The 15,170-nt window shown below is 36.6% G+C and overlaps 1 protein-coding gene across 4 annotated transcripts in view; it reads right to left on the reverse strand.

Annotated features, from left to right (window-relative positions):
• RAPGEF2 (Rap guanine nucleotide exchange factor 2) overlaps nucleotides 1-15,170 on the reverse strand; it is a 180,844-nt gene that overhangs the window by 108,187 nt on the left and 57,487 nt on the right. For all 4 annotated transcript variants that reach the window (XM_051790713.1, XM_051790710.1, XM_051790711.1 and 1 more), the window contains exon 4: nucleotides 2,088-2,171. In XM_051790713.1, the coding sequence (XP_051646673.1) occupies nucleotides 2,088-2,171 (84 nt within the window). The remainder of the gene's footprint in view (nucleotides 1-2,087; nucleotides 2,172-15,170) is intronic.

Raw genomic sequence — 15,170 nt, forward strand, 5'->3', positions numbered from 1 at the left:
CACTTTTAACACTACTCTTCAGATTTCAAAATACCATTCTATCAATTCCTTCTGGACAGCAACCTTTTCAGTAGGTCTCTCCCTTTTTTCTAGAGCACAGAAAATTTTACTTTAGCATTCCTGCTAATCTGTCTCTTCTGCCAAGTATGTATATCTGAGCAGTTTACTATTTCTGTCTGAGCAATTCACTGGTAGCATAAGTAAAACTGAAAAACTTAGTTTCCTTCTCAAGCTTTGTTTTATTAACAAATAAATCAATAAATCACTTATTACCAACCAGTATTCCAAATCAGAAATTTAATCTAAGTGCCCTCTCACTTCTCCCACATTTCTTATTAATGGATTAGCCTAAGGCCCTGATATTCCAATTTATTCATTTACAAAGAAAAAATCCTGATTGACCTTGTCCTAAATTTAAAGCCCCTCACCTACCCTTTGATGACTAAAGCTTCTGAGCACAAAGCCCCTCACTAGAATAACTCTGATTTTACTCTCCAGAAATACTTTCTATCTTTGTAATTAAAGTTACTTAATTTTGCTTTCAGAGATTTATGTTAGCTTGCTTAATTAACAAATTGTCTCTCTTGCATTCACTTCCCAAGACACTAACTTTGACATCTACTTGACTTCGTCCACAACTAAGAAACTTATCCTAATGTCAAATTCCATGTTTGTACTTCACAAAGATCTCAGACACTGTTCCACCAGATGTAATTTCTGAATTTCTCTCTGTGAACAGCCCTTAAATGCTCTGCTTAGTGTCAGAGGATCTGAAATTTTCCGTTCATTCTTCCAGGAAGAATCTTAAGCTCATTGTTCATCTCACCTCTCTTCAAGTGTCCAGAAGTGTGCGGAGGCACAAACATTGCTGTATTTCAAAGGAAGATTCTTGCCACAGACCATATACAATCACCCTACCTTAATTCAGGTATTATATATCCTTTCTCCTGATACCTAAAGGTAGCACTTTCTGCCAGCTTTGTTTCTGGCAGTGTCTGTTTATGGATGACACTTTCACTCTGCTAGCAGCAGGGATCCTCTAATCTGTTGTTGTGATACTTTTTATAATAACCAGTTTTGCAATTTTAACATCATCTATTTTTAGATGATGTATATTTAACATCATCAAATATACCATTTTATCAGCAGTGCTGCTCTGTTTTTACAAACGCAAGACACTTGACTGCACCAAGAACTACCATTACCAAATGGAAGTCCCAAGACTAGCACTGCTCATCCACTGAAAGGCAGATACCAAGATCTAATTTTTCATGTGCCAACCAAAACTAGCTCTAAAGTGGTTTTCCACTGTTTAAAATGGTTAAAAAGTTTCCAGTACTTTCATTATCATGGTACCATACAGAGACAGGTCATTCTTTCATTCTCCTTTCACAAATTTTACTACATGCCACTTGCTTCAAAGAAGCCTTTTAGAGCAGTCTAAATGAATATGTACATAACCAGGATCTTAAAGTGATTCTGCTCTGCTTCTGCTAAAATGATCAAGTTCAGCTTCGTTCGTGTAAAAGCCTTGCAATCACTTGCATCTTTCCCATAGCTAAAAATAATTAATTTTTTTTACTGAAGCAATATACATTTGAGTGTCTGACACTCAAACTTTTTTTTCCATGTAAAATACCACTCTTCATGGCAAATCCATTTGCATGAAGCACAGACTTAAAAAGAAGCAACAAAGCTGCAGTAACGTGATCTAAGCATATACTAAAACAGGCACCAAAGACTTGTGCACAGTAAGTAAAGCCTCAGGAAAACATTACAAGTTCTAGTGCATCCTATGATTACTTTGACTACTCACAGGAACAGACTCCTCAGTACTTCTCTCCATTTTATTATTTTTTTACTTTTTAAAAACAGTTGTTTTACTTTTTAAATTGACAGCATCTGTACAACATTTTGCATATGGGCAAAAACAGTTACCACAGTCAGTAAAGGCAGGAAAAATGTGCTTATGTGTGTTCTTCTGTGTGTTATTAAGAATAAGATACTGCCTTTTAATTCTAAAAATTTTCCACATCTCATGATTTATGTTTAAAATATAGAATGCAGTATATTCATAGCTGACATACCTGCTCCTTGGAAGAAACATAGATTCTTTAATGAAGACTGAACCAGACAGCAGGATATACCAACAGCTACCAATATCATCAGGGCTGGAATAAAAAGGAAAAAAAAAGGACACAGTTCAAAACACTTGATTTAAATTACTCACAGCCAGCAGTACCAAATTTGCACTACAAAGAACTAAGAGGCAAAAATGCTCAAAACTATGGAAGCCCCAGTTCAATCATTTATAAAACAATTCCGTGAAATTATTCTAATTTCCATCTGCAAATATATACATTATAAGAATGTCCCATTTCATTTACTTCACTTTTTTAAAAGCATATATCTATCCATTTGATAACAGCAGAAATCCAATTAAATATAACAAAGTGTTTAAAATTAAGTCAAGCTACAGTAAACATATTGTACTGTATTCTGTTGAATGTATTACTTTTCTCTTGCCGAAGAGAACTGTAGCCTCTTTCCCTCTATAAATAAGACTTCCTTTCCCAATCCTAGCCATCTCCTCTAAAACCTTTCTTCAAGACAGAAATTTGCCTTTTGACATCAGCTTACCTTCCCACAATATAAGAGACCATTGGAAACATTCACAGATGATAAACCTGTATTAGATTTGTTAGTCATTATTATCTGCTACTACTATGTACTGTCCCTTTCATGTCTCTTCCTGGCACAAGACTAAATTCCCAATTAAAGGGACAAAAAATTTCTTTTCCCCTCTCTTCATGACATAGAAGAACTGGACGAGAACTTCATCATCCAGGTCAGTTCATTCTACTGTAGATTCAGATCTTGCTCCTTGAGTAATACAAAACCCTTTTTATATGCTTAGACTCTTCTTGCATAAGTTCAAATAATGTTTGGACAGGAAAATAAAATAGATTAAGGTTACTAGAAATAGCTGCAGTAGAAGTCTTGGTCCATTTTAATAGTCAATACTGAGAATCTCTCTACTTTACTTCAGTTTTTAACACTCCTGCTTCTTCCAGAGAAACTCATTAATTGAATTCAAGTACATCATTATGAACTATGTGAGCATTCTTATCTGAAAACCACCCTAGTGCCACTAAGAGATGCAGATTACTTAATTAATTTGTAATACCTTCATTTTTTTTAAATTACATGTCTCAAGTCTTTAGAAACAATTAGGCCTAACTTCAAGAAAGAACAGCCCACATCTTGTAATGATGATGACAGCCTAGTATTAAACCTAATCTTAAATCTAAGTACGCAAGGTACATGTTAGCAGCGTGCTTTTCAGTTGAAGAACTTCAATTTAAGAAGTATATATAAAGCAGTCCTCAAAACAAGAGAGGGAGGAAGTCAGCCTAAAACAGCTGACAGCAAACCAGCAAACCATCCAATCTAAAAATGTGCTCCATTTTCATCTTGCACTGTATAATAAAAGCATGAGAGAAAGGACAAACATCAGAAACACATAGAATTAACAGAGGAAATTAAGGACACGATCTATGGCCAAGAACAAAAGAGCTAAATAAGATGATGGAGCTCGTATTTCTTTTCTACCAGACAATAACCTGACCAGTGAAGCCACACTGGTCAGCTACACACACCAGATCAGTGAAAACTTAACATCTTTAAAATGAAGATTTCAGGAATACTTCTTCATACCGACAGACAACAGAAAATCAAGCAATATCATAGTCCCACAGCTGAAATAACATTTTGTTCCATATAGTTGAAGTGCTCCAAGCTGCCTTTTCTGAAGTATGCCCCACATGCTTGCTTCTCACATGGACCTGTATCATCCTCAAACTTGTTGGTCTAGAAAAATGAGCATTGTACATAAGTACAGAGAACCAGGTTAAAGCAGACAAACTCAAGAAAACCAGTACTTCAACTGAAAATATCATTCTCAAAAGGATAAACATGAACCTGAGTTAAGTTACATGTCTTTAAACATTCCTTCCCTCACGAGTCCTACGCTGACAGGCATATAACAACACTGCTGCTGAACTGCAAGCCTGTTGGGTTTTTTGTTATGTTTTTCAATAGATGTCATTCTAAATACAAATAATCTGGACTAATTAGCACAGCTGAAATAGACATTTTCAGCAATGGCTGTAGAGAGTGATTTCCTAAAGAGCTTGGAAGTAACTGTATTAGAATGTCAATAATAATTTTTCCATGTGGATTACAGTACATTACATTTTCACACACTAAGTTTTGTGTTTTGGGGTGGCAGTTTTTTCCCTTTTTCTAAAAATTATCAGTAGGACCAAGTATAAAAGCATAGTCTGATAGATAAGAACCTGGGGTCACAGGCTTTATAACTCTAAAGCAAAAGTCATCTAGAAGATTTGTTTATACTTCCAGAAAGCCATTTCCAATTATAAAAGAACTGAAGCAGAAAAAAAAAATTAAGCCAATAGAAAATATTTTCACTTTTGTAGAAATCTACTAATATATAATCTTTTATTTCCCTCCTTTTAAGAGTTGATTAACTTTTTATTATTTGTAATAATAAACACCTACATGTAAGGGGCTTTAGTTATCTCTTCTCATAGGAAATCTTTTTACTTCAAAGCTACTGGCTTTCACAAGCACCAGGCAATATGTTCAATATTCAAATTCTTAATGCTACTTTTGAACCTACCTTTGAATCATTTAACAAACAGCCAAAATTATTATACATTTAACTGAAGTTGTTTAATTTTTTTGTTATTTGATCACACACAGCATGACATTTCATTCAGTTAATCATTCAACTCAGTTTTATTTTTTTTTTTCTCAGTTCACAGGTTAATTTTCTTTCTCTGCAAGCTGGCTCTTCAACAGTTTTTGCTCCTTCTCACTTATCTATCATAAGCATCATACTTTATCTACTTTATACAGAACCAAAAGAAGCATCTGCTCATTTGACAGCTGAAAGTACTGACTAAAACAATAAATAAAACTTTAGGAATACCATCTGATGGAATTTATTTTCCCTTTGTTTTATATGTGCTTCAAAAATGTTTTTATTTTTACAGTGACATTTGAGAACTTATAAGCTCTAAGGAATTTGCATCATGCATATCTCCTGAACTCAACCCTTTAATTATCTAAACAGAAAAAGCAATCTTCAATATTGCTGTGTCACAATTGTGGAAGATTAGTACATAAAGTGTCTATATTCAAGGTATCTTCCCTGAAATACACTGTATTCTTTTAAAACTTTCACTGCCAGCCAAAACATCATAAATATTTCCAAGACAGTCTTTAAGAGCAAAGAACACTGAGAGGGTTTTAATTCCCTTCATTTTTACAACCAGTAGTGTCTTTATATAGTCTTGAGCAAAACATCTGAAAAAATCGCACATGTATAGCAAACACTTTCCTTCCTCCAGAACACACATGCTTCCCTCAAAAAAAAAAAGAAAAAAAGGCAAATTAAACACTGATCTAGTCCTTTCATATGAAAACAATATATAACTCCTGCACTTTTCAACACTTGCTACACTCGCAGTTGATTACAATTAAGCCTCAAAAAAGCCATTTGGCAGCCAGCTTTCGCTAGACAGTACTGTTGCAAGAAACACATGCAGTTCTTTCATTTTAAGGATTCTGGGCTTTCTACAATCTTATTCAAATATCGTGTAGCTTTCAATCAAGCTTCTATGTTTTCTGTACTATGCTTGACATTTGTTCATTAACAATGCATTTGCATTCTACAAGACTTTTGTGCCTGTAATGAAAGACAGAAGAAACTATAGAAGGGGATGCTGAATTACAAAAGCACTTCTTCAATCCACCTGAGGACTCATGCAAATATCATTTTACCCAACAGAGAACACTCACATTTGAAAAGTTTTCTTTGGAATCACATTTCACATTTTGTTTTGAACATCAAAACTCTAGAGAATAAGCCCAATTATAAAGTTTTCTTCCAGTGCCAGAATACTGCCTACCCATGGCAGCCCACAGAAGAATTTAGAAACTATTTCTGTCCTATAGATACTTCTTCTGTCATAGAGAAAACAGCAAATTGTGCTTAAAAGGTTTTTATTGTGGACAGGACACATCCCTGACTGGATTTGCAAGATGGTATTAACTTCATTTGATCCAGAATTAGCTGAAGCAGGATAGATGCTGATGACTTTCCCCCAAAGGTATCCTTATAGGGACACTGGGGTTTTTTCAGCCTAGTACAGTTGAGGGGAGGGTCCAGTAGCATCTATCAGTCAGGTTGATGTAGAAAGGAAAGACATGTGATCAGGTAAGATCTTTCCAATGACTAGTTTAGTAAGGACACCACTGCTGTCCATCATCACCGCAACCACTGAAGCAGCAGCTGTCCCTGGAAGAGCAGTGAAAGCTCCACAAAGCAACAAAGCTGGTGAGGGGTCTGGAACACAAGTCTTATGAAGAGTGGTTGAGAGAGCTGGGGTCGTTCAGCCTGGAGAAAAGGAGGCTCAAAAGGGACCTTATCACTCTCTACAATTACCTGGGACCTTATCACTCTCTACAACTACCTGGGACCTTATCACTCTCTACAACTACCTGGGACCTTATCACTCTCTACAACTACCTGGGACCTTATCACTCTCTACAACTACGTGGGAACTTATCACTCTCTACAACTATCTGAAGGGAGGCTGTAGCAAGGTGTGGGTTGACCTCTTCTCCCAGGTAACAAGTCACAGGACAAGAGTCAGCTTTAAGTTGTGCTAGGAAAGGTTTAGATTGGATATTGAAAGGGTTCTCAAGCACTGGAACAAGCTTCCCAGTGAAGTAGTTGAGTTGTCACCCCTGGAGGTATTTGAAAAACACACAGATGTGGATGTAATTTAGTGGTAAACCGTGCAGTGTTGGGTTAATGGTTGGACTCAATGATCTTAAGAGCTCTTTTCCAATCTAAATGATTCTGTGATTCACATCAGGCTGAAAGCAAAGCTCATCCAACCCAGATAAGTAGCACCTCTACCTAGCTTTGAATTTGTCTCCCCATCCTCCCTCCAGTCTTGTAGAGCTACATGCACAGGAGGAGTGGAAATAACTGAAATCAGGAATTACTGACACATGTACATTTCCGAGCAGGCAATCAGAGTTCTTCTTTGCAGGCAAGATTTTACTTCACCTGTTGGGCTTAAGTGACAGAATACATTCCTTCAAGTACCTAAGACTGTGGGAAGGGGGGGGGGGGGGTTGCTCTTTGGGGGGCAGAGGGGGTTGGGTTGTTTGGTTTTTGTTGTTTGTTCTGGGGGGGGGTTCAGCTCAACTACTGTTCTGGATATTCATCGGGATGAAACCTAGGATTGTTAAAAGTTCCCTACTGAATGCAGCAAAGCTATCCACTTTCCCAAGTTACAGAAAACAAGATTTATTGCCGAGAAAGTAAGATGACACAGGCAATTTATCCTGCAGAGAATCAGAATGAAGTTAACCCAAAAGTCACACATTAAGGGGCAGTAAGAAGAATTAAATCAATACATGTAGTCATTCTGTCCTGAAAATAAGATCCGTGCTCTGTGAAGACAACAAAAAAAGTACTCGAGTACCAAGAGTATTCTTCTCTTATAAGTAATATGATAGAGCTACCTACTGATAAAGTTTTCAGAATACTCAGGTTCTAGTAGCAACTTTAAAGTGATGCAAAACTGAAAGCCAATACCAAAATACTCCCCAATATACAGGCTTTATTCATAATGTGCACTTCAGGTGTATGAAATCTGAATAAAGCTTGACCTGAAATCTTGACTCTTGTATTATAGCACTTTTGAGAGCAGTGGATTTCCTGGGAAATCTATATATAATTTCCCAGAATGTCAGAGAATTTGATTTACAGTAATTCAGGAGCTAGAAACAGAAACCCATAAACCGGATTGCAATGTCTTCCCATTGTGTTTCCCTCCCCAGCTTCCTTGACGTAGTCCTTTAATGAAACTACAGCCTCCAGCCAGACAGCACACCTCTGGGCTTTGAAAATGACACAAAAACCTGAAGACAGAACTAAGCAAAGTAATTTCATAGCTGTAACTAACTGTTCTGTCTGGAAACATCAATTACATAATTATGCAACAGCTGATGACATCACTAGGTTGTCACCACTGATAAGGTTAGACAGTCTTTTTAGACTTAGGTCTTCACATTTTCTAGCATATGACTGTTCTGTGAGACCTCAGAGGCACTCAAAGTTCAAAAATCAGGAGGCAGTTATAAACCTCCAGACTTCCAAGACCCACAAAGCTTGCAGGCTTTCTCAAAGTCTTCAGCACTTGTATCAAACTCTTCATGCTATGATCTATTCATTCCACTAGAAGGGGTAGCTTCTTATTCCCAGATCCCCAATTAGGTACATATATACTACTTAAAACCAAAGCTTTATTTTCTAATTCTAATTATTTTATTTCAATATAAAGCAATCAGCAGCGCTTGCACATTTGTAACTATACATTTTAAACTATGTATCTGAATTAAATATTAACAGTATATCAAAGAAATTATGCACATGAATTAACTTGTTTCAACACGTGTCCCTTACACCTATGGATTCTATAAGGTATCTCTCTACAGTAGGACAGATGTTCCAGTTTTAGCTTCCAGATTTCCTGATCCCATAAGATGCGGAAAAACCCTCCGAAATAGTCAGCTACAGTAAAGATTTAAGTCAACCTGTTGAAAGGCCAAATAAATCTCAAATATCTACACCATCTCTAGTGTCTTACTCTACCCTAACAAGTCCTGATGTATCACTTTCCTTTAAAATTTCTTTAGAAGTAGTTAGATTTTAACAAATGCAATCCATTTAATTCTCATTCTCCACCAAAATGAGACGCAGAACTACTAAAACCTCTGGAATAACGAATCATTCAGCACATGATTATCATGTGCCTTTGCTTCAACTAGATAATGAACATCGTAAGTAAGCACAGTGGCAAGAATTTGCAGGTCTTTGTGATGACTGTTGTCAGGCACGCTTTAATTCTGTAAAATAAGACCTCTCTTCAGTGCAAAATTCAGTACCTGGACTTAAAAGCATATGCTGAACAGAAGTCTTTGCTGCTCCAACCACCTTCTGTTCATTGGTTTTTCAGCCAACTCCTTTAAAACAGCACTTGAAAAAAGCTAAGCAGCATGCAGGTCTCAATGGAAACAAGCATGGAAATTACTTCCATACAATTACTGCTTAATATTCCTTTTACAGGAGTTCTGTCTATCCTGAGACTTAAACAATGGAGGTGCCATTCTCCCTCCAACACTGGACTGAATGGTCCAGCAACACCAGACGCTGGAAGGACCCCTAACATAAGTCGAACATCAGCATCCAGAATTACTTTCCATTCAGAGTTATTTTTCAAGCTACTTCATAAAAAGGTCATGAAATCAGCAAGAACAATTTCTTGGTTGTGAAAGAGCTGGTTTGATTTATGGAGAAAATAATTCTTTAAAATTCCAACCACTAAAGGATTCATTCAAGATTTAGTAACGTCATGCTACAAACTACAACATTTGTACTGTTCTGACAAAAGAACATATATTACAAACCAAGATGTACCAAGAAGATTACATTGTCATGTAATCATACTCAATGCTGTTCAAAGTTGAATAAATTTCAGAAAGTAAGCACAGAGTAATTCCGAAGACATTAGTCATGCTCCCAGATCTCCACCTGTGAGAGGGAGAAACAATGAAAACTTGACATGTCAGAACTGGGACCTCTTTCAGGCATTTAAGCACAACACAAGAAGAAATCACAAAGAACATTGCTCTGTAAGCTTATGTTCCACAGGATATTGTTCCAGCAGATTAATGTCTGTTTCTCTTTGCTCATTTTGGTTAACTTCTGTCTGCTGAAAGCTACAGGTAGTTTATCATTTTAATTGAATAACCATTGCCACAATTAAACATTAGCCCTGAAGTGCCTCGGAACGTCAAACATGCCTAAGTTGAGCAATTCTTTCAGGTAGATTTCTCATTGCCTGAAGATCCTGCCCACTAGCACTGCAGTATTTTAACACTCAGAATAGCCAGAGAACCATTTGTTAACATTGTCAGCACTGTCTATAATCCTTATAATCCTCCTTATTAAGCCAGTTAAGCAGTTACCTGACATCTGCCAGAGCATTTTAGATGCTCTTGATGACATTAGCAGGTATATCCCAAACACAGAAATAAAAGAGATTGGTACTTGATGCATCAGCCACAATTTTCAAATACTTTTTTGTTATACGAACACATTGAAGTCATAATTAGAGTGAAGATGACAATATTATTAGAATAAATATAAGACAAAGTTAAAATATATTCAGTAATAAAACTGCTAACTAAGAATTTAGAACTTCTGATTTTCACTAAACAAGCATCTTAAAGTGCATATTTCAACTGATGTCCATGATTATCTTTTATTAATGGACACAAGATGAAAACTGGTGTCTCGTCTCCTGGTAGAAAGAATGGGAAATGAAAAAGAATGAACCACGGAAAGTAATTACTCAGTATTCTGAAAACAAATAATCAGAAGTATATTTTTCTTTAGAATATTAAATTTATTTGTATTCTTTTCCACTTATAAAATCAATAAAAATAAAACAGAAAAATCAGTCAAATTAAAGATTATTGCAGTGTCAGTAATGCCTGTCAGTCTAAGACAGGTGATTAAACAGGCAATCAATAAATATATTATGCAAACAAACACACACAAGCTAATTGACCTACTGTCACTGAAATCTTGATCCTAAACTTGTACAGTGAATTATCCCTTGATAGCAGAAGAGAAATTGAAAACAAAATTATAGTCTCCTAAATTATAAGAAAAAAAATTACGGAAGTAGTAAAATAAAATGATCTTGGATCTAAAATATTCTGTGGTCAAGACAGACAAATCTGTTCTTATATCTAACCGCCTCCTAGTATTTCTCCAAAATCAAAGCTTTTATTCTCAGAATTGCAGCAACAACAAAAATACAATAGGTTTTAGTGAAGCATTTACAGTGAAGAAGGTGCAAAAACATTACTTCAGGTGTCATTCAAAGAAGTCTCAAAATCAGGTCAAACAGTAACAGAAATTTGGAACTGGCTATGCAAAGCCAACAGATTAGCATTGATCACTGACACTACTAAGAAGCCTTGATTCAGTGTCTGTTTATACAGAGACAACTGTCAGGTCCTTGAATGTGCTTGTTTTAATGATACACATTGCCTAAGAAATTTCCCACAGAAAATGCATTCACAATACAACATATGAATTCAGGTTCCTGATTTACTGCAGTGCAGAACTGGCAGTATCCCAATGCTATTTTGGCAACTGTCCAACTAGCAGAAGGTGCAATACACCTTTAGGAATACTTTCAGGACAAAGAAGGAAAAAAAAAAGGGAAGAAGAGACCAGCCCTGCTGCAGCAGTTCTTTGCATTATTAAATATAGTGCTGCAGGATTTTCACAGAAACCTATGGATGTACAAGCAGTATGAATATATGAATATATTTTATACATATATATACCTGAAAATTCAGATACTGACCCAGTAATCCTAGAATCATTTAGGTTGGAAAAGACCTTTACAATGATGAAGTCCAACCATTAACCCAGTACTGTTATATTCACCGTTAAATCGTGTCACCAAGCACCACATCTACAATGTCTTTTAAATGCCTTCACAGATGGTGACCCAACCACTTCCCTGGGCAGACTGCGTGAGTGCTTGACAACCATTTCTGTAAAGAAATCTTTCCTGATAGCCAATGTAAACCTCTCCAGCACAAATTGAGGCCATTTCCTCTTGTCCTATCACTTCTTACATGGAAGAGACCGATCTCCACTCTGCTACAACATCCTTTCAGGTAGCTGTAGGGAACAATAAGATCTACTTGACCCTCCTTTTCTCCAGGCTAAACAACCCCAGATTCCTCAGCTGCTCCTCATAAGACTCGCACTCCAGACCCTTCACCACCAACGTTGCCCTTCTCTGGACATGCTCCAGCACCTCAGTGTCTTTCCTGTAGTGAGGGGGCCAAAACTGAACACAGGATTCAAGGTGTGGCCTAACCAGTGCTGAGTACAGGGGGGCCATCACTGCCCTGGTCCTTCCAGCCACACACTATTGCTGATCCAAGCCAGGATGACATTGGTGCCTTCTGTGGCACCTGTATCACAGAATCATTCAGGCTGGAAAAGACCTCTGAGACTGAGTCCAATCTATGACCAAACAGACTCCACACGCTCACCTCTGTTTTATTTCTGTTTCTCTGAAGAAGACATACTCTGAGTTTACTACATATATTCATTGCATTTTAAATAAGACCAAGGAAGAAATCTTTCATAGGGGTTCTCTGAAGTCAAGAATATTCAGTAAACAAGGACAGCAACTGCAGAAATATGACACAAGCCCCCACAAAAAGGTGCATTCTGTCCAAAACTCAGAAATTCTGGTTAAAGTATTAAGGAATACAAGGTATTAATTTTACTGACAATTTGGAATACCACTAGTGGAAACACCAGATTAATCCTCATACATTTCTCTAGCAATTACTTTCTGCAGTCTTTTAGGACTTAAGCTTTATATCTGTAAGATAGATATAGATAGATATATAGATATATATATAGATAGATATATAGATAGATAGATAGATAGATAAAAGATATATATATAGCTATAGACCACATACATTATATCTGTATAGAATAACTAGTTTTTATGATCATAAAATTTCTTGAACACCTACAGAACATAAAAGCACTCAATACAATTTCAGTAAGGTGGTCTCAGCAAAGTTGTTCTGTTTAAAAATCATGCAGTAATAGCTAAAGAAGGTGCTTTAAACTCATTTTTGTCACATGTCGTTGTACAATTAAGTCGGGCTACGCAGAAATGTACAGTAACATTGGCATAACTTTCTGTTGGTTTATATGCACTGTTTCTATCCTCTTGAGGGTCTTCAGGACAATATGCTACTATGAAAGAACTATGAATTCAATAAATGTCACTTTTATTGTCGGACTTAAAGTCTGACTCCTAGATTCACACTCTTAAAGACTACTCATAGATCTATTTCTCAGCTGTCCTTGAACAGAACTACTCTACGTTGATTACACAGACCTACAGTTGCTTAGCTAAAGCACATACAGATATTTTATAGATATGTCCAAAATCCCCACGACTTTCTGTGTAATGCATGATACCTGGATGGATGACAGCATGTCTCTTCCCTGGGAAGAGCATCCTCCTGAGCAAGCTCTGCAAGTTCCCTGCCAGTCACTGCCCTGAGTCCATCTCACCCACGTGCCCTCGGGGAGATGATCTAACACAACCTGTCCCGAAGCTACACAAAGTTAATGCCCTCCAGCATTTTCATGCTCTACCTCATGAAAGAGACTAACATTTTCATCTAAAAAAACAATAGGCATTTGAGCAGCTACTAAAAAGTTGTGCTCTTTTATTTCCTTTCCATATTTCATTTGTTTCAGGTTTTGATAGCTGGGTCAAGCATGGTTAACCCAAACCCAATGTGTTTGGGTCTTGTGATTTGCCATGGTGATGTAATTCAGAAAACTTGGCTAAGACTGGATGGTGATATTACTGCTACTGGGCCTGAGAATTTAGTTCTAATCATGGAAATACCAAAAAAGATGAGCATTCTCTAATTCTCATCCCCTTTTGTCTCCGCACTCCACCTCCCATATATGCACTACAGCCTTAACAGAAGTGGATGTTTTTCATCCCAGATCATGTGACAAGTGAAGAATGGGGAAAAAAGCAAGACAAAACAGAATTATACAAATACAGCTTTTTGCCACACACTTGCCTACCATTGTTAGTAATTTAGAAATTAACAAACTTGTTATTTCTCGTTTCAGCTGTGGACACTCTCTGTAGTAATAACTCAGTTTTACAGAAGATTTTTTCTCTCCAATCTCCAGTTTACATGTACAACTTCTACTTTTTTATTCCCCACACTGAATTTCATTAAAGGTTGCACAACTGAATGACATAAAAGCACACAAACATGTTGGCATTAGACAAGAGCTTTTTTCAGCCATAGAAATTAACACTGAAATTCAGTTCAAGATATCCAAGAGATAACTACTCTTCTTTAAACGCTTGTCCTTTTCTAAGAATCAACACAATCAAAACCAATAGCCTACTACTAAAATGCTGCAGACTGAGAAAGTTTTTACTGATCAGAGCTTAAATCCAAAATACACATTTTCTCACTGGGGACATGCGGGAGGAAGGAGCATATATTCTATCAGGCTTTCCTTTGAAGGATTTCTTAAACTAGGACAACTTTACAATAACCTGGGATTGGAGTTTCCTTTGTATTTTTAAAAGCAATACAAGCAGTACCTAAGTTAGTTCCACGGTCAATTGCTCAAAAATTACAGGCAATGAGAGCACAAAAACATGTACTACAGCCTGGAAATTCAGAAACACATGAGGTTTTATTATTGAATGACTTTGGACTGCAGGTCATCAAACCTTGAAATATTTTCTGCTAATTCAATATCCTTAGGGAAGAAAATAAGTAAAGTCTAAAGACATATACTACTTCCTTATGGAAAGAGTAAGCCAAACACCACTGATGCATACAGACAAATATCAAAGAGCAGGGCTGAAAAACACATACAGCCCTTGCATGAAAAATGAGGAGGAAAAAGAGGTACTGCATTTATTAGAGACCCATTCAATTCCTTAAGGGCAAAGCATCTACTGCCAAAGATTGCTCTCTGCCATCATAGCAAACATTTAAATTTTGATCTGAAAAATTTTGTTCAACTGTCAAGAGGTATAAACACCCTCTACAAATCTGCTAAAACTTTGCTTCCCAAAGAAAAAGTTAATTGGAAACTTACTGTTGGAGACATCTACAATTACTATCCTGCAGACATGAAAATAGAACTTTTTTTCTTTTGAACTACTGAGAAAATATGTATCAAATGACCAGAATAAATATTTTTTTAATGAGAAGTAGATAAAAAAAAAAAAAAACAGAACAAACATGCGTGTCAAGCAAACCCCAACTCTGAAATTTTGCTTTGCAGGTTTTTGAGCCCTTTTATCATTAACTTCCCATCAAATGCAAGTAGTAGGATGACTGGCAAATGAAGAATAACTCAAGCTGAACTGCCACTTCTAATAACCCAG

This window comes from Manacus candei, unplaced genomic scaffold, assembly GCF_025592945.1.
Source record: "Manacus candei isolate 608988 ecotype Guabito, Panama unplaced genomic scaffold, ASM2559294v1 h1tg000028l, whole genome shotgun sequence".
In the NCBI taxonomy this organism is placed as follows: domain Eukaryota; kingdom Metazoa; phylum Chordata; class Aves; order Passeriformes; family Pipridae; genus Manacus; species Manacus candei.